The following is a 19,915-nucleotide window of genomic DNA, read 5'->3' as shown; positions in this document are numbered from 1 at the left end:
CTATCTCAGAGATTTCAGCTGTCAGTTTCCACTGTGAGGAACATAGTGAGGAAATGGAAGACTGCAGCCACAGTACTAGTTAAGGCCTGAAGTGGCAGGCCAAGAAAAATCTCAGATAAGCTGAAGCAAAGGATGGTGAGAACAGTCATAGTCAACCCACAGACCTGCTCCAAAGACCTACAACATGAGCTTGCTGCAGATAGTGTCTCTGTGCATCGTTCAACTATACAGCGCACTTTGCACAAAGAGACGCTGTATGATGCTGTAATGCAGAGGAAGCCTTTTCTGCCACAAACAGAGTTGTTTGAGGTATGCTAAAGCACATTTGGACAAGCCAGCTTCATTTTGGAATAAGGTGTTGTGGACTGATGAAACAAAAATTGAGTCATTTGGACATAACAAGGGGCGGTATGCATGGCTGAAAAAGAACACAGCATCCCAAGAAAAACACTTGCTACCTACAACCCCAATTTCAATGAAGTTGGGACATTGTGTAAAATGTAAGGAAAAACAGAATACAATGATTTGCAAATCCTCTTCAACCTATATTCAATTGAATACACCACAAAGACAAGATATTTAATGTTCAAACTGATTATCTTATTGTTTTTGTGCAAATATTTGCTCATTTTGAAATGGATGCCTGCAACATTTCAAAAAAGCTGGGACAGTGGTATGTTTATACCACTGTGTTACATCACCTGTCCTTCTAACAACACTCAATAAGCGTTTGGAAACTGAGGACACTAATTGGTGAAGCTTTGTAGGTAGAATTCTTTCCCATTCTTGCTTGATGTACGACTTCAGTTGTTCAACAGTCCGGGGTCTCTGTTGTCGTATTTTGCGCTTCATAATGTGCAACACATTTTCAATGGGCGACAGGTCTGGACTGCAGGCAGACCAGTCTAGTACCCGCACTCTTTTACTACGAAGCCATGCTGTTGTAACACATGTAGAATGTGGCTTGGCATTGTCTTGCTGAAATAAGCAGGGACGTCCCTGAAAAAACCTGGATGGACCTTTCAGCATTGATGGCGCCACCACAGATGTGTAAGTTGCCCATGCCAGGGGCACTAACACACCCCCATACCATCACAGATGCTGGCTTTTGAACTTTGCGCTGGTAACAATCTGGATGGTCTTTTTCCTCTTTTGTCCGGAGGACAAGACATCCATGATTTCCAAAAACAATGTGAAATGTGGACTTATCAGACCACAGCACACTTTTCCACTTTGCATCTGTCCATTTCAAATGAGCTTGGGCCCAGAGAAGCGGCGGCGTTTCTGGATGTTGTTTATGTATGGCTTTTGCTCTGCATGGTAGAGTTTTAACTTGCACTTGTAGATGTAGTGACGAACTGTGTTAACTGACAATGGTTTTGTGAAGTGTTCCTGAGCCCATGCAGTAAGATCCTTTACACAATGATGTTAGTTTTTAACGCAGTGCCGCCTGACGGATCGAAGGTCATGGGCATTCAATGTTAATTTTCGGCCATGCTGCTTATGTTTAGAAAGTTCTGCAGATTCTCTGAATCTTCTGATTATATTATGGACTGTAGATGATGGAATCCCTAAATTCCTTGCAATTGAACGTTGAGAAACATTGTTCTTAAACTGTTGGACTATTTTTTCATGCAGTTGTTACAAAGTGGTGATCCTCACCCCATCTTTGCTTGGGAACGGCTGAGCCTTTTGGGGATGCTCCTTTTATACCCAATCATGACACTCACCTGTTTCCAATTAACCTGTTCACCTGTGGAATGTTCCAAACAGGTGTTTTTTGAGCATTCATCAACTTTCCCAGTCTTTTGTTGCCCTGTCCCAGCTTTTTTGAAATGTGTTGTGGGCATCCATTTCAAACTGAACAAATATTTGCACAAAAACAATAGTTTATCAGTTTGAACATTAAATATCTAGTCGTTGCATATAGGTTGAAGAGGATTTGCAAATCATTGTATTCTGTTTTTATTTACATTTCACACAATGTCCCAACTTCATTGGAAGTGGAGTTGTGCAGTAAAATTTGGAGGTGGTTCCATTGTGCTGTGGGGCTGTGTGGCCAGTGCAGGTACTGGGAATCTTGTTAAAGTTGAGGGTCACATGAATTCCAGTCAATATCAGCAGATTCTTGAGAACAATGTTCAGCTTCTTTCCTAGAGCTGTTACAGAACTGAACAGACATGCCCAAGCTCTCGTCAGAACAATTGCATTGTTCTAATTAGAACAAGGGGGGACATGTGCAATATTTGTTTTAACTATTTTTAACCTTTAGGTATATTTATTAATTTTTTTTTAAGCTATTTAAGGGTTTTTATTAAAGTTGGGTATTTTTTAACTGATGTTTTAGAGGGATACATGCAATATGGGACATGTGCAGTATGGGATAAGTGCCATATGGGACAATGACAATGTGGGATCAGTGCAATACGAGTTATGTTTGTCTCTGAGCTTGCCTCTCCCCCTCCTCCCCAGTCTCCTGATGTTTTCATATTTATTGAAGTATGTGTGTGGGTAAGTTATGTGTGAGGGTGGGCATTGTTTTTGAGGATGCACAAGCAAATTTCATTGTGCTGATTGCTGTGCAATGACAATAAAGGTGATTCTGATTCTGAATCAGTGACAAAGCTGAAGTTGCGCTGGGGCTGGATCTTTCAACAAGACAACAATCCTAAACACTGCTCAAAATCTACTAAAGCATTCATTCAGAGGAACAAGTACAACATTCTGGAGTGGCCATCTGAGTCTCCAGACCTGAATATTATTGAAAATCTGTGGTGTGATTTTAAGTGGGCTGTCCATGCTCCGAAACCAACAAATCTGAGATGTTTTGTAAAGAAGAATGGTCCAAAATACCTTCAGCCAGAATCCAGACTCTCACTGGAAGCTATAGTAAATGTTTAGAGGCTGTTATTTCTGCAAAAGGAAGATCTACTAAATATTTATGTATTTTTTTCTGTTGGGGTGCCCAAATTTGTGCACCTGCCTAATTTTGTTGAAAGAATTATTGCACACTTTCTGTAAATCCTATAAACTTCATTTCACTTCTCAAATATCACTGTTTGTCTGCTATATGATATATTTAACTAAAATTGCTGATCCAAACAACCAATGATTTATAAAGGAAAATCAAGGAAATCATCAGGGGTGCCAAAACTTTTACATACCACAAACTGCAGTATCACACTGCTCAGAGTACTGCTCTCATTGTAGTGACATCTCTGCTATTTTGGCATTGTGGGATAGCTCACCCACAAATTGAGCTCGCCAGACTACTTTCGCTACACTGCTCAGCGTGCTGCTGAGTGGTGAAATCATTAGGTGTTTCCTGGTTAAAATTAAATCAAAGCAAATGCCTACCTGTAGGCAACATACAGAATGTGTCTCTTCCCAGATAGATCTCTTTCGGTGCAGCTTCTTGTTCTGACTTTAACACAAAGTTAACACCCGAGTCTTTCATTGCCACCTGTAAATGGTCATCAAAACATTCCAGTCGTATCTTTCTGAACTCTTCCGCATCAAAATCCATTGTGTCAATGTTTACAATGTGCTTGAGTGACAACAGGTGAAGTTGCCCATAAACTTAAATATTTATTACGGCCACTCTTTAAACTTCAGTTATCTTTGTAATTTTATTACTGGTAAATTTTGGAATTAATTTAGATGAGTTATACTCATTATCTCCCAGGAATATATCACAATTATCTGAGAACTACTTTTTGCGCAGGAATTCATCAAGCACGTCGGCCGCGGGCGCATACTAACACAGAATACCCAGAAATTTCCCATTTAGTTCCTCATATAAGGGGTGCATGACTTCGGCATCTTTGGGGATGAAGCGGTGGTAAAATTTCATTCCCAAGAACTCATGCAGGGCTCACACCGCGGGTGGTCATGGGAGATTCAGGACTGCCTCCACCTGTCTTTCAGGACTCTGTGCCCCAGAAAGTTGATGGTGGTCAGCTCAAACTGGCACTTTGTGGGGTTGATGATTAGACAATGCATGCTGAGGCATTCAAAAAGTATGCACAGGTAGAACAAGTGCTGTGTTTGGGAGGAGCTGGCCACCAGAATGTTGTCCAGGTAGATGAGCAGGAACGGCAGGTTGCGTAACACAGAGTCCATGAGGCGCTGGAAGGACTGGGCAGAGGTTCTGAAGTTTAACTGCATTCTCAGGAACTCAAACAGTCCAAAAGGGGTGGTCACTGGTGTTCTGGGGACGTCTCATGGGTGGACTGGCACTTGGTGGCATCCCCGGACGAGGTACACCTTGGAAAAAATGGACATGCCCATCAGATGCGTTGCAATGTCCTGGATGTGGGGCACCGGGTAGCAGCCCGGAGTTGTGGTGTCGTTGAGTTGGAAGCAATTACCATATGGGCCCCACCCAACGCTGGGCTTAGACAAATGTGGAGGGGTGACGCCCATGGGCTGTCTGAGCGGCGGATGATGCAGAGGCGTTCCACACTTTTGAACTCTGCTTTTGTGATGCTGAGCTTGGCTGGGTTGAGACGTCTCACTCAGATATACACTGGCGGGCCCGTGGTGGTGATGTGTTGCTCCTCTCCATGCTTGGCAGCAGAGGCAGAGAAGGTCGGTTGCAGAGAATTCCCAGAGCAGCCAGTGGTTTTTGACATCCACCAGCAGTCTGTACGCACAGAGAAAGTCCGCACCCAGTAGGGGGACGGTGACCTTAGCTGTGATGGAGTCCCAGCTAAAGCTCTGTACCCCGAAACACAAGTCAACGTTTCGGGTGCCGTATGTGTGTATGGGACTGCCGCTGGCAGCTGCAAGGGGTAGGCCCACTCCATCCGCCAAGATGTCTAATTTGGAAACCTGTTGTGTGGGCCGCTGAAGAGGAGGTACTGCTGGCCCACCACCACCAGAGGGCGCCCTGCCTGGAGTGTGGGCTCCAGGCACCAGAGGGCACTGCCGCCTGACAGGAGCAGCCAAGGTGACAGCTGTCACCTATCAACTGAGACAGCTGTCATCCATCAGCGGAGGGGTATATCAGCTGGATGGCATCTCCACCTCATTGCCGAGATATCGCTCAATCAAAGAGGTAACGAACTCAGCCAGTTGTTTCATTCAGAGACGTAATACTTTGTTGCTTGTGCTTAGGACACTGAAGACCATATTGGACGTGTTTGGATAAGTACACATATTCCTACACTTCAGTGTTGTTTTGTGATTAGAGGTGGAGGTGGTATTTCCACCTTACGTGTTGCTGGGTGCAGCAGCGCCCACACCTGACTGTTTCTGTTCCTCGCCAGCAGTACCGGATCCGACGAGCGGAGGCAGTGGCCACCTGGGAGTTCGGGACTTGGCGGCTCCAGTATTCCCGGGGTTCGGTGGCAGAGGAAATCGGGTTGGTTCCGGTTCGACTTGGACAGAGGTCTCCTATCGTCGAGCCTGCCCACACGACACCGCTGTAATTGGACTCAATTTCGAGATTGTAGTCTGTTGTGTTTGTTGTGCCTGTTTCACAACAGTAAAAGCAGTGTTATTTGACTCCTCCATTGTCCGTTCATTTGCGCCCCCTGTTGTGGGTCCGTGTTCCTACACTTTCACAACAAAACCCGCAGGATGCTCTGTTGCGCACTGGTGTCCCACAGGAACTGTCGGCCGGAGATGGTGTCTTGGATGAATAGCAGACTGTCGCTGTAGCTGACATTCATGGCTATTACAGAGCACCAGCTCTGCCGTTTCCCTTGTGCTTGAAGGTGCATGGTGAGCAGCAGCGTCTGGCTTTTGCTTTGAATGTGGCATGATAGAAGCTAGTTTGAGAACACTGTTGGGGTGGGATAGGTGCCTTCGTAATGAGTGCTGCTTCCTCCGGGGGTGGCACCAGTGTGCAGACTGGGGCCGCCGCAGCCGCGTGGGCTGGTGTGAGTGCCACCGCCGTCATGCCATGGTGTTGGCCAGCCAGGAAGAATTTGTCTGCCTCCTCTGTCAGCACATGGCAGTCTGTGATGGTGGTGTTGGCCAGAGTTGCACTCACCTGGGGAGGAAGTTGCTGCAGGAATAGGTGGGTGAAAAATCAGCTCAGAGGGTTTGCTGTCCCCCAGCACGTACAGGGAGAAGAGTTTGCTGGCCCTTTTTACGTTGGACAGTTCGAACATTTTTAGGAGGTGAGCCCTGATGGTCGCATATTTGCTCGCTGCCAGGGGGCTTTGCAGGATCATGACCACTTGTGTTGTTGTGGAGCTGCTGAGGGCCGACACAAAGTCATAATATTTTGTGTCGTCCATAGTGAACTCCCGCAGTGCAAACTGCACCTCAGTTTGGGCAAACCAGGTCACAGTGGACAACTCCCAGAACTCAGGGAGCTTCAATGACACTGCATTCATCGTTGCGTTCACCATCATGATGATGATGATGTCAGAGTATCTTTCAAAAACTTTGAAAAATTGACGTTGGGGTCACCAGTGTAGTGTTTGACTGCCAGTGCGGTGCAGTGTCAAAGTAATAAAGAGAGACAGTTCCTACATCCAAACATGCATGGCATGTCCTTTGTTTCACAGAAAAGTAAAAACTGAAAACGTTTCAGGTACACAAACATATATAAGGCTCAGTCCAGCTTTATACCCCACAGGGGGCTTGGCAGTCAGACACAAAGGGCCATACCGGCCAATTACATAAACAGCAGGTGGAGATGGTTGTCTGCAGTAGGCACAATGCAGTGAGTGATCAAAGTTTGCATACATATTATCAAGACATCGTTGGAAACAATCAATAGAACATCACCTGGCAGGGGACCTGCTGGGAAAACAAATGTGCGCCTTAGCTCATTAATATGCCAGGTGAGGATGCAGGTTTGGTGCATCAACATGTGTAAGGCAGGAAATACAAGGTAATTATAAGTGGCTGACATTTACGTGCAAACAGGTTTAACCTAGAGTGGGCCACTGACTTGGTGAATTATGTCCAAACAACACCTTGTGTGTGCATGTGTGTGCTACAACTGTGATAATATGTAGTTAGCTAAATTTGCTCTGTCTGGCAGGTAGAAAACATTAGGTTTTTCTGACTTTAGTGTCATATTTAGGTTTTTTCAGGCTATATTAGCTAACTAGCTTTCCTTGACTTAAGTTAACATCAGTTGGCTTCGACTGACTTAACTTTCTTTCATTAGCATTCTTTGACTTCTCTAAATTGAGCGTTGCTTCACATAAACAATCTTTCTTTCACTTTCTCTGACTTTAACCAGTTTTATTTCACTGTATGCAACCATCTGTATTTTAATAGCCAAGTGACTCTGTGTGCGTGGGTGTGTGTGGCTTAGATCACAGAGAAACTGGAAAGAGCTGACATTTACCGTTTGGTATCCTAATGTATTTTGGGTCAAGGATGAACGCTGTGAAAACGGAAAGATCATCTATATGTAGTGGGATGAAGGTCCCGGGTCCTGATTGAAAAGACGTTCCTGCTAGCTTGGCTAATGGGGGATTCCCCTTTGACTGACCTGGTAGAGGAATGGTCTTTAGTGCGAGCTGTCCAGGTTCGATCCCACCGCCATCCCAGCCACAAAGGTCCTGCGGTCACAATCTGGCATCGCAAACAGGATGTGGGTAGTCACAGAACATGTTTAAATGCACCTGTGACTTCGGGACGAAGTCAAAAATGGTGGGGAGATATGTAGCGGGATGAAGGTCCCAGGTCCTGATTGAAAAGACGTTCCCACTAGCTTGGCTAACGGGGAATTCCCCTTTGGCTGACCTGGTAGAGGAATGGTCTTTAGTGCAAGCCATCCAGGTTCGATCCCACCGCCGTCCCGGCCACAAAGGTCCTGCGGTCACAATCTGGTGTCGAAAACAGGATGTGGGTAGTCACAGAACATGCTTAAATGCACCTGTGACTTTGAGACGAAGTCAAAAATGGTGGGGAGATATGTAGCGGGATGAAGGTCCCGGGTCCTGATTGAAAAGACGTTCCCGCTAGCTTGGCTAATGGGGAATTCCCCTTTGGCTGACCTGGTAGAGGAATGGTCTTTAGTGCGAGCCATCCGGGTTCGATCCCACCGCCGTCCCGGCCACAAAGGTCCTGTGGTCACATATATATTAAAAGCAAAGTGGCATCTGTGTGCATGCGGGTGTGATTTTATATAGTAAGTTCAATGTACCGTATTTTCCGGACTATAAGTCGCACCGGAGTATAAGTCGCACCAGCCACTTTATCCATTATAAAGAAAAATAAACCATAAATAAGTCGCACCGGAGTATAAGTCGCACCAGCCACTTTATCCATTATAAAGAAAAATAAACCATAAATAAGGTCCCCTGGACTATAAGTCCCATGGACATACAGGTATGTTAACATGAAAAGTTCAGATGATAATATTGTGACGGCTACCGTTTTCGGATGCATATTTCACCAGTCGTAACTTACAATCTGCAGAGTATGATTTTCTTTTTGGTGGCATTTTTTCGGGCCTTCTCCGTTGTCTTGTTATGTTATCAGTAACGTTAAAATTATTATTTTTCTATGGTAGTCAGAAGTCGCAGGAACAGTCACACAAGCCTCGAGTGCCCTCTCGTGAGCTGCATTTTACCTACGGATATGTTTGTATTTTGCGGACCACATTGCGAGCCGAACCATGCAGTGCCTACCTGCGCAGCTCATGACCACCCAGCGGTGTCGATCCAGCTCCTTCCAAGTGGAGACGCTAATCCTCCGCCATCGCTCAGTGCTCCCATGCAGCTCTCAGCGTCAACTCTGCTCACACTGATATCCAAGGGTTGAAGCTGTCTTGTTAGCCGTCCCGGAATAAACACCATGTTCGTCTGCTTCAAACGCTTTTCACAATCATCGACGCCAGCTCCTTCCAAGTGCACACGCTAATCCTCCGCCGTCGCTCACCCAATGCTCCCACGCAGCTCTCAGCGTCAACTTAAACACTCTGCTCACATTGATATCCAAGGGTTGAAGCTGTTCTGTTCGCCAAGCCGGAATAACAGCAAGCACCGTGTTCGTCAGCTTCACACGCTGTGGGTGAGGTGAGGAGTACGCATCCAAAGTTCTGTTCTCTGATTGGTTATCGCGACCAGCGTGAACTATAGGATGGCCGTCATACTACAGTGCCCATGATGCATTGCATTTCCTTTTCCGGTGGCCATTTTAAAACATAGATCGACTCTGTCACGTAAAATTGTTTTGTTACAGTAAATTAATTGAGATCCTACCGGTATATTTTTCATTTATAAGTCGCACCGGAGTATAGGTCGCACCCCCCGGCCAAAACATGTAAAAAAGTGCGACTTATAGTGCGGAAAATACGGTAAGTACATAATAAAATTGTAAATATGTTAAAAATACATGGATGACACAAGAAAGTGAAAACACTTATTTTCATTGTGGTCCATTTAAACATCAAATGACAAAATAGAATAATAGTTAAAATTAAAATAATAACAATAGCAATCAGAGATTTCTGATGTCCGACAGTCTGGATCGAGATCACCTCCAAAATCCCGTAATATCTATCTGTGGCGCAAATTCGGTGAGAATCTGTGAAGTAGTTTTACATAATCCTTCAAAGCCTATAAAGTGAAATCTTGATTCAGAATCTGGAAACGGAGCCAAATCACCTCTAAAATTCTGTGGAGTCTTCCATGCCCCAATATCTATCTTTGGCACAAATTTGGTGAGAATCCGTGAAGTAGTTTTGACATAATCCTTAAAAGCTTATAAAGTTAAACTTGTTCTAGAATCTGGATCTGGATCACCTCCAAAATTTAATGGAGTCTTTCATAGCGTAATATCTATCTGTGGTGCAAATTTAGTGAGAATCTGTGAAGTAGTTTTGAGGTAATCCTTCTTCTTCTGCCATTCCTTCAATCCTCATATGATGATGGTGTTGACACGAGTCGTCCTGTCCTGGGTTAGTTGCATAGCTTCTTCCATGCTTATGCCAAGTATCTTAAGGTCTTCCTGTATATTATTCATCCATGTCTTTGCCTGCTGTCCTCTGCTTCCCCGTGCAGAGATATAGCAGTGCAGGACTCTTGTCGGTAGTCTTTTCTGCTTCATTCTTTTCACATGACCAAACCACTTTAGCCTCTTCTTATCTATCAACTAGTGTTGTGACGCTCGCGAACGAGCCGATTCTTTTGAACGGCTCTTTAATATGAACGAAGGGAGCCGAGTCACGGCTGCGCAGGAGCCGTTCTTTTGTCGTTCTTTTTTTTTTTTCATGCGTGTTTGTTTCACACAGCTCCCAGGAACATCCAGTTGCAGTTGCGGCTGTGGCTCCCCCCCGCATAGAAAGAGAGCAGCTACGGGGGGAGGGACACAGGCAGCATGTGCCTTCACATGAGTACTCCTGCAGGGGGGAGGGGGGTTCTTGTGGCGCGAAAATATTGTACCACCTAGTGGAATATTTACAATGAATTCAGACAAAAATTCTTTTCAACATATTATAATGGGGTTATAATCAGTATTTCCAAATAATTCAAACTCAGATAATGGTTGATAATGGCTGTGATATCAGATTTAAAGTGAATTGAAAAAAGAACATGTGCAATACAAAAACTTTCAAAATCAAAAAATATATGGAAAGAACAAAAACAAATGGTGTTGGTCTTAATGACCTTTCATTCATTTTTGTGTTTCTCAGTATGGGTTTCCTTGGTTATTTACAATGCGTTAACGCCATCTACTGGCTACTTTAAGCAACAACAGGTTTGGTTTAATGTCAGGTTTGTATTCCCTGTTCTCTTCTTGTTTGGAACGAGATTTCAGTCAGTCAACACCAGTCTTTTGCCTGAGCGTGCTGTTCTCCCCAAGGATTCATGTCGATGTCCACTGCTGGCACAAAAGGTAGGGAGACACAGAATAGGGGAGCAAATTTGAAAAGTGACATTGAGATGGCTCATTTCTCTCTGTCTCTCTCTCTCTCTCAATATTTTTAGGCTTAATTATCAATTTATGTCACAAATGGCGCTAGGAATTTCTAACCAGAATGCATTGTAATGGCAAAGTGCACATGCACGCTGCAGCATGCACCACCACGAATGCGCACATGGCGGAAATTGATAATTAAGCCTAAAATACTTTAAAAAAAAAAATAGAGCCATATGAGCCAGTTTTTTGAACAGCTCTTTGAAAGGAACAAGCCATAAAGATCCGGATCCCCCCAAAGAGCCATAAATCCCATCTCTAGTATCAACCACTGTTTCAGTTGAGCCTACTCTTTGTCTCATGACTGTTGTGTGGGCTGCCAGAAGAGGAGGTACTGCTGGCCCACTACCAGAGGGCACCCTGCCTGAAGTGCGGGCTTCAGGCACGAGAGGGCGCTGCCGCCACGGACACAGCCGGGGGTGACAGCTGTCACTCATTATCTCTTGACAGCTGTCACCCATCTACACTTCATCATCTCACTCCATAAAGACCGGACGTCATCTCCACCTCGTTGCCGAGATATCATCTACCTAAGGAGGTAAATTCTCAGCCGTTGTGATTGTCCGTTACAGACAATATTTTTGCTTGTGCTACTTTTGCAGTTGGGTTTCTGTGAGTGCTTGTAAGCTGAGGCTGAGTTGGGACTGACACCTTCTCACCCCAACGTTTGATAAGTACACTTACAACTGCACGTGCCAGCTTTCTGAATGAGAGGTGGAGGTGGAATATCCACCATAAGTGTTACTGGGTGTTCATACACCCACATCTGATTGTTTCTGCTCCTCGCCAGCAGTACCAGATCCGACACGCGGAGACGGTGGCCACCTGGGGACTCGGAACTTGGCGGCTCCAGTATTTTCCAGGTTCGGTGGCGGAGGAAATCGCGTGGTTCCGGTTCTTCTCAGGACAGACGTCTTCTATCCTCGAGCCTGCCCACACGACACCTTTGTTAATTGATTTTTGTACATATTCTGTAATCTGCTGTGTTGAGTTGCAGTGTTGCCACAGTTACTTTGAAAAAGTAACTTAGTTACTTTACTGATTACTCAATTGTAAAAGTAACTTAGTTACTTTACTGATTACTCAATTATAAAAGTAACTAAGTTAGATTACTAGTTACTTTTTTAGTTACTTTTCCCAGCTGCCGACAACAACCCTCTGCCACCTCAACATGACAATGATACCTGTTTTGCCAAAACTCACTTTATAGTCACCCTTTCTTGACTTCAATGAAAATAAATACTTGTTTTATAAAAAGTAAAATAAAGACGTCTTTCTTGACCTCATATTTAACTGTTGACAGCACTGTAACAGTAAAACTTGCAATTTCGAGCCTACATTGTTTATAAAGGTAACTATTAAATTCTAACATTTTTCTAACATTTAAATTCTCTCTAAACATTTTACTTGTCGAAATTATTATTATTTTAAGCAATATTAGTTGTAGTAAAAAACGGCTTCAAAATTGCACCTTTAATCTAGGGGTGTTGTGGGGGAGGGGGCACATCCCTCCCCCACGCCCCCATTCCATCTAGATTCGCCCCTGCTTTGGCGTTTGAGCACAAAGAATGGATAACATTTATTTATGCAGAAAACAGGACCAGATTTACAGGTAAGAAAGTTTTATTGCGTTTTCACATCATGTGGTCCTCAGAAAGAGAGTTTAGGTGCATTTGAGTGGAAAATAGTGTTAGTTGTTGACGCGTCGCGGAGGATCAGCTGTTTTTAACGACCAGATACAGAGCGGCTCAGCTCAGAATTCTAAATAAAGGAGGAAACAAAGTATAAAAATGTCTTTGTAAAGCTCAGTGCAGGTGTGCTGATCACCGCGCTTTAAGAGGTGAGGACGAGTCGAGCAGCTGCAAAAAACCGCGGATTAAAAGCTCACAGCTCACTGAAAGTGGGCAGTTCAGTCGAACCCCGACCTCCTGCCCACGGACCAAGTTTAATGCTGTTATCGACCCACAATGAAAAATAATAGTAACGCACAGTGACATGGAGAAGTAACTTTAATCTGATTACTGATTTGGAAAGATTAACGCGTTAGATTACTCGTTACTAAAAAAAGTGGTCAGATTAGAGTAACGCATTACTAAGTAACGCGTTACCGGCATCACTGTTGAGTTGTGCTATTCACAACAGTAAAGTGTTCATATTTGACTTCCTCCATTGTCCGTTCATTTACGCCCCCTGTTGTGGGTCCGTGTCACCACACTTTCACAACAGGATATCTCGGCCAGCGTCATGGATCCCGAGGGGGGTCACCCGGCTGTTGAACAGCCAATGGAAGAGCAGGGTGCACAGGCGTCTGCAGGAGGCGTGATTAGTGAGTTGCAGCAAATCCTCACTGCCTTTACTGCTCGGTTGGATCAGATGACCGAGCAAAACGTCATCCTTAACCGCAGGATGGAGGCTCTCACCGCACAGGTGGAAGCGCGCGCTCAGGGCGCTGCTGCAGCTTCTCTTCCTGCCGACCCTGTGCAGGATATCGACATTCCACTGGTCGTTCAACGACCCCTCCCACCATCCCCTGAAGCATACATAAGCCCCCCAGAGCCGTACGGGGGTTGTGTGGAGACGTGCGGGGACTTTCTTATGCAGTGTTCACTCGTCTTTGCACAACGACCCGTGATGTACGCGTCTGATGCTAGTAAAGTAGCTTATGTGATTAACCTGCTTCGAGGAGAGGCACGCGCTTGGGCTACGGCGCTTTAGGAGCAAAATTCATGGCTCCTTCTCACGTACGCTGGGTTTGTGAGGGAGTTCAAAACAGTGTTTGATCACCCTAATAGAAGAGAGACTGCTTCGACAGTGCTGCTGTCAATGAGACAGGGGCGTCGGAGCGCAGCCGCTTATGCAGTCGACTTCCACATCGCGGCTGCGAGATCTGGCTGGAATAACGCTGCGCTCCGCGCCGCCTTTATAAACGGACTGTCGTCAGTCCTGAAGGAGCACCTGGTGGCTAAGGATGAACCGCGGGATTTAGATGGGCTTATCGATCTCGTTATACGGCTAGACAATCGGTTGGAGGAACGCCGTCGGGAAGGGCGTGGCCAGGCATGCGCCGTCCCTCTCCCTTCCGGTTCCGAAAGGGTTCCGCCCTCCCCACGCTCCACGGCCTCTACACTCCGTGTGGCGACAGCTCCCCCTGCTGACGAAGCTATGGACACGAGCAGGGCCACATTTAGACCACCTAATAGACAAAGGAGGCTGGCCCGCGGGGCGTGCTTTGTCTGCGGCTCATTTGAGCATCAATTGAGAGACTGCCCTGAGCGGTTAAACACCAACGCCCGCCCCTAGAAACTGGGCTTAGGGTGGGCCAAGACATTCACGTGGGACATACACATATTTCCACACGACTCCCAGTTACAGTCCTTAGCGGGGATTTAACCCTTCAGGCCCCAGCACTGGTGGACACGGGGTCAGAAAGGAATCTGCTAGACAGCAGATGGGCCAGGGAGGTAGGGCTCCCTCTGGTGGCGCTCCCTTCGCCATTGCAGGTGCGGGCACTAGATGGCACCCTTCTCCCTTTGATCACACACAAGACACTACCAGTAACTCTGGTGGTGTCTGGCAATCATCGGGAGGAGATTGAGTTTTTTGTGACTCCTTCTACCTCCCGCGTGATTTTGGGGTTCCCGTGGATGTTAAAACACAATCCCCGGATTGATTTGCCATCCGGGGTAGTGGTGCAGTGGAGCGAGACCTGCCATTGGGTGTGTTTACGATCCTCGGTTCCTCCCGGTTCACAGGCTAAGGAGGAGGTCAAAATCTCTCCCAATCTGTCAACGGTGCCGGTTGAGTACCATGATCTTGTTGATGTTTTCAGCAAGGATCTGGCAGTCACCCTTCCACCGCACCATCCGTACGATTGTGCCATTGATTTGATTCCAGGCGTGGAGTTCCCATCCAGCAGGCTGTACAACCTCTCACGACCTGAGCGCGAATCAATGGAGACCTACATCCGGGACTCGTTAGCTGCCGGGCTGATCCGGAACTCCACCTCCCCGATGGGAGCAGGTTTCTTTTTGTGGGCAAGAAAGATGGCGGACTTCGTCCATGCATTGATTACAGGGGGCTGAACGAGATCACGGTTCGCAACCTATACCCGTTGCCCTTATTAGATTCGGTGTTCACCCCCCTGCATGGAGCCAAGATCTTTACCAAATTGGACCTTAGAAATGCATACCACCTGGTTCGGGTCCAGAAGGGAGACGAGTGGAAGATGGCATTTAACACCCCGTTGGGTCACTTTGAGTACTTGGTCATGCCGTTTGGCCTCACTAACGCCCCCGCGACGTTCCAAGCTTTGGTTAATGACGTCTTGCGGGACTTCCTGCACCGATTCGTCTTCGTATATCTGGACGATATACTTATCTTTTCTCCGGACCCTGAGAGTCATGTCCGACATGTACGTCAGGTTCTGCAGCGGTTGTTGGAGAACCGGCTGTTTGTGAAGGGCGAGAAGTGCGAGTTCCACCGCACTTCTTTGTCCTTCCTGGGGTTTATCATCTCCTCCAACTCCGTCGCCCCTGATCCGGCCAAGGTTACGGCGGTGAGAGATTGGCCCCAACCAACAAGCCGTAGGAAGCTGCAACAGTTCCTCGGCTTCGCAAATTTCTACAGGAGGTTCATTAAGAGCTACAGTCAGGTAGTTAGACCCCTGACAGCCCTGACCTCTCCAAAAGTCCCCTTCACCTGGTCGGATCGGTGCGGTGCCGCGTTCAAGGAGTTGAAACGGCGGTTCTCGACTGCACCCGTTCTGGTGCAGCCCGATCCTAGCCGCCAGTTTGTGGTTGAAGTGGACGCCTCTGACTCAGGGATAGGAGCCGTGCTATCCCAGAGCGGAGAGACCGATAAGGTTCTTCATCCATGTGCCTATTTTTCCCACAGGTTGACCCCGGCTGAACGGAACTATGACGTGGGCAATCGGGAGCTCCTTGAGGTGAAAGAGGCTCTTGAGGAGTGGAGACACCTGTTGGAGGGAGCGTATGTGCCTTTCACGGTTTTCACTGACCATCGGAACCTGGAGTATATCAGGACCGCCAAGCGGCTGAACCCCAGGCAAGCCCGCTGGTCACTGTTCTTCGGGCGTTTTGACTTCCGAATCACCTACTGCCCCGGGACCAAGAACCAGAGATCGGATGCCTTGTCCCGGGTGCATGAAGATGAAGTCAAGACTGAGCTGTCGGATCCACCGGAGCCCATCATTCCGGAGTCCACTATCGTGGCCACCCTCACCTGGGACGTGGAGAAGACCGTCCGGGAGGCCCTGGCACGGAGCCCGGACCCCGAAACTGCGCCGAAGAACAAGCTCTACGTCCCACCAGAGGCTAGAGCTACTGTCTTGGATTTCTGTCACGGTTCTAAGCTCTCCTGTCATCCGGGGGTGCGAAGGACCGTGGCAGTGGTCCGGCAGCGCTTCTGGTGGGCGTCCCTGGAGGCCGACGTCCGGGAATATATCCAGGCCTGCACCACCTGTGCCAGGGGCAAGGCAGACCACCAGAAGGCACAGGGACTTCTTCAGCCACTTCCTGTGCCTCATCGCCCCTGGTCCCACATCGGTCTGGATTTTGTCACGGGCCTCCCGCCGTCCCAGGGCATGACGACCATCTTCACGATAGTGGACCGATTCTCCAAGGCGGCCCACTTTGTGGCCCTCCCGAAGCTCCCCACGGCCCAGGAGACTGCAGACCTCCTGGTCCACCACGTCGTCCGTCTGCATGGGATACCTACCGACATCGTCTCTGATCATGGTCCCCAGTTTTCCTCACACGTCTGGAGGAGCTTCTGCCGGGAACTGGGGGCCACTGTGAGCCTCTCGTCCGGGTATCACCCGCAGACCAATGAACAGGCAGAACGGGCCAATCAGGAATTGGAGCAAGCCCTGCGCTGTGTGACGTCCGCACACCCGACGGCCTGGAGTGAACATCTGGCCTGGATCGAGTATGCGCATAACAGCCAGGTGTCCTCTGCCACCGGCCTCTCCCCATTTGAGGTGTGTTTGGGGTATCAGCCCCCATTGTTTCCCGTGGTGGAGGGAGAGGTCGGTGTGCCCTCGGTCCAGGCCCACCTGCGGAAGTGCCGTCGGGTGTGGCGCTCCGCCCGTTCTGCCTTGTTAAAGGCCCGGACGAGGGCGAAGACCCATGCAGACCGCCGGCGGTCCCCGGCCCCTGCTTACCAGCCCGGGCAGGAGGTGTGGCTATCCACAAAGGACATCCCCCTACAAGTGGACTCTCCGAAGCTCAAGGACAGGTACATTGGACCATACAAAATCCTCAAAATCCTCAGTCCTGCCGCAGTGAAGCTCCGACTCCCAGCTTCACTGCGGATCCACCCAGTTTTTCATGTGTCAAGAATCAAACCTCACCACACCTCACCCCTCTGTGCTCCCGGACCGGCACCGCCTCCTGCCCGGATCATTGACGGGGAGCCGGCTTGGACAGTGCGCGGGCTCCTGGACGTCCGTCGGATGGGCCGGGGGTTCCAGTATTTGGTGGACTGGGAGGGGTATGGACCCGAAGAATGCTCCTGGGTAAAGAGGAGCTTCATCCTGGATCCGGCCCTCCTGGCCGATTTCTACCGTCGTCACCCGGATAAGCCTCGTCGGGCGCCAGGAGGTGCCCGTTGAGGGGGGGGTCCTGTTGTGTGGGCCGCCAGAAGAGGAGGTACTGCTGCCCACCACCAGAGGGCGCCCTGCCTGAAGTGCGGGCTTCAGGCACGAGAGGGCGCTGCCGCCACGGACACAGCCGGGGGTGACAGCTGTCACTCATTATCTCTTGACAACTGTCACCCATCTACACTTCATCATCTCACTCCATAAAGACCAGACGTCATCTCCACCTCGTTGTCGAGATATCATCTACCTAAGGAGGTAAATTCTCAGCTGTTGTGATTGTCCGTTACAGACAATATTTTTGCTTGTGCTACTTTTGCAGTTGGGTTTCTGTGAGTGCTTGTAAGCTGAGGCTGAGTTGGGACTGATGCCTTCTCACCCCAATGTTTGATAAGTACACTTACAACTGCACGTGCCAGCTTTCTGAATGAGAGGTGGAGGTGGAATATCCACCATAAGTGTTACTGGGTGTTCCTACACCCACATCTGATTGTTTCTGCTCCTCGCCAGCAGTACCAGATCCGACACGCGGAGACGGTGGCCACCTGGGGACTCGGAACTTGGCGGCTCCAGTATTTTCTAGGTTCGGTGGCGGAGGAAATCGTGTGGTTCCAGTTCTTCTCAGGACAGACGTCTTCTATCCTCGAGCCTGCCCACATGACACCTTTGTTAATTGATTTTTGTACATATTCTGTAATCTGCTGTGTTGAGTTGTGCTATTCACAACAGTAAAGTGTTCATATTTGACTTCCTCCATTGTCCGTTCATTTACGCCCCCTGTTGTGGGTCCGTGTCACCACACTTTCACAACAACGACTTCATTTCTAATTCTATCTTTTCTAGTTACCTTCAGAATTCTTTGGGAGCAGTTCATTTCCATGGTCTGTAGCCTTTTTTCATCTTCTTTCTTCATACCCAGCATTCAGAACCATGTAGCAGTACCGGCAATACCAATGTCCCTTGGTATGCTTTGCGCAAGATGTAATCCTTAAAAGTCGATGAAGTGAAACCTGATCCACAATCTGGATCCGGATCACCACCAAAATTTAATGGAATCTTCCATGGTGTAATATGCATCTGTGGTGCAAATTTGGTGAGAATTTGTGAAGTAGTTTTGGCGTAATCCTTCAAAGCCTATATATAGTGAAATCTTGAGCTAGAATCCGAATCACCTCCAAAATTGAAGGGAGTCTTCCATGGCCTAATATGTAATATGGTGAAAATTTCATCAAAATCTGTGCAGTAGTTTTGACGTAATCCTGCTAACTGTAATCCTTCAAAGCCTATATAAAGTGAAACTTGATCCATAATTTGGATCCGGATCACCTCCGAAATTCAGTGGGGTCTTCCATGCCCTAATATCTATCTGTGGTGCAAATTTGATGAGAATCTGTGAAGTTGTTTTGACATAATCCTTCAAAGCAAAAACATTCTGGACTCACACGCCATTCCAACTCATTGTAGAAACATTGTATAATTTATTACCACCCTTAAAAAATGTCAGCTACCTATTTTCTAAACACTACCCAATCCAGAGCCCACAGCAGACTGTATATACACACTTTTGAAAACAGTACAGACCTGCAATAATGCAAAGCATCGTCAGGTTTCTCAGCAATGTGGTACACCTCAACAACAATCACAGGTATTTTCTTCAAGAAATGTGATTGCCCAGACATTTGAATTTAATGTGAGTTTGCACAGACCACATACAGGTGATCTTATGGGGCCGAGCTAACCGGATTGGAGTTTTAGTTTGTGGACTCAGCTATTTTGCTTAGAAATTCTATTTATAGCAGAATTTGAAAATATTCTCTGTTGTGAGAGTAAACTGGCTGCAAAAGGTCACCATTTATTTCTTGACTGACCTGCTCTGAGACGGGCAGGTCTGGGAAGTATGGGATGTTTCTGGCCCACTCGATGGTGCTGAAGAGGAGCCGGGCTGCCAGCTCACAGATGCTGTCGATGCCCATCACCGAGGTGCCGCTTGCAGATGCTTGCATCTGTGCCTGACTGTACGGCGCCCCGTAGCGGCTGCTGGGGTACGGCTCAGCCCGGAGGAGCTGGGAGATGAGTTCTGACACTGGCTGTCCGTTGAAGAAGTCGGTGCCAATGTGACCTGGTCCTGCAACAGCAACCCCCCCTGCCAGAGAGTTGGGGCTGATACCTGAGTGACATGGAGGGATGCGCCCCCGCTGGACAGCTGCAGGAGGTCAAAAACAAAAAGAAAATGGACACAGGAGAGTGAAACAATGAGTTGTTGAATCCACGTCAAAAGACATCTTGCAGAAAATCCTGCCACAAAGGAGCTGAGCTGCTGACTATTCAGCCCAGTCTTGTTTTTTTTATGAGTCTTTTGGTCAAGATAATATCTGCCTGTCTGTACCAAGCAGTAAACTTCGA

At 47.6% G+C, this 19,915-nt stretch overlaps 1 protein-coding gene across 2 annotated transcripts in view; it reads right to left on the bottom strand.

Moving 5' to 3' along the window:
• The window catches only part of nr2f6b (nuclear receptor subfamily 2, group F, member 6b), a 54,991-nt gene that overhangs the window by 12,195 nt on the left and 22,881 nt on the right, over positions 1 to 19,915 (bottom strand). For both annotated transcript variants that reach the window (XM_034180135.1, XM_034180134.1), the window contains one exon: positions 19,381 to 19,715. In XM_034180135.1, the coding sequence (XP_034036026.1) occupies positions 19,381 to 19,715 (335 nt within the window). The remainder of the gene's footprint in view (positions 1 to 19,380; positions 19,716 to 19,915) is intronic.

Source organism: Thalassophryne amazonica, chromosome 10 (genome assembly GCF_902500255.1).
Source record: "Thalassophryne amazonica chromosome 10, fThaAma1.1, whole genome shotgun sequence".
NCBI lineage: Eukaryota > Metazoa > Chordata > Actinopteri > Batrachoidiformes > Batrachoididae > Thalassophryne > Thalassophryne amazonica.
Note: the sequence above shows the minus strand (reverse complement) of the source record. Positions and strands in the feature narration are given on the sequence as shown.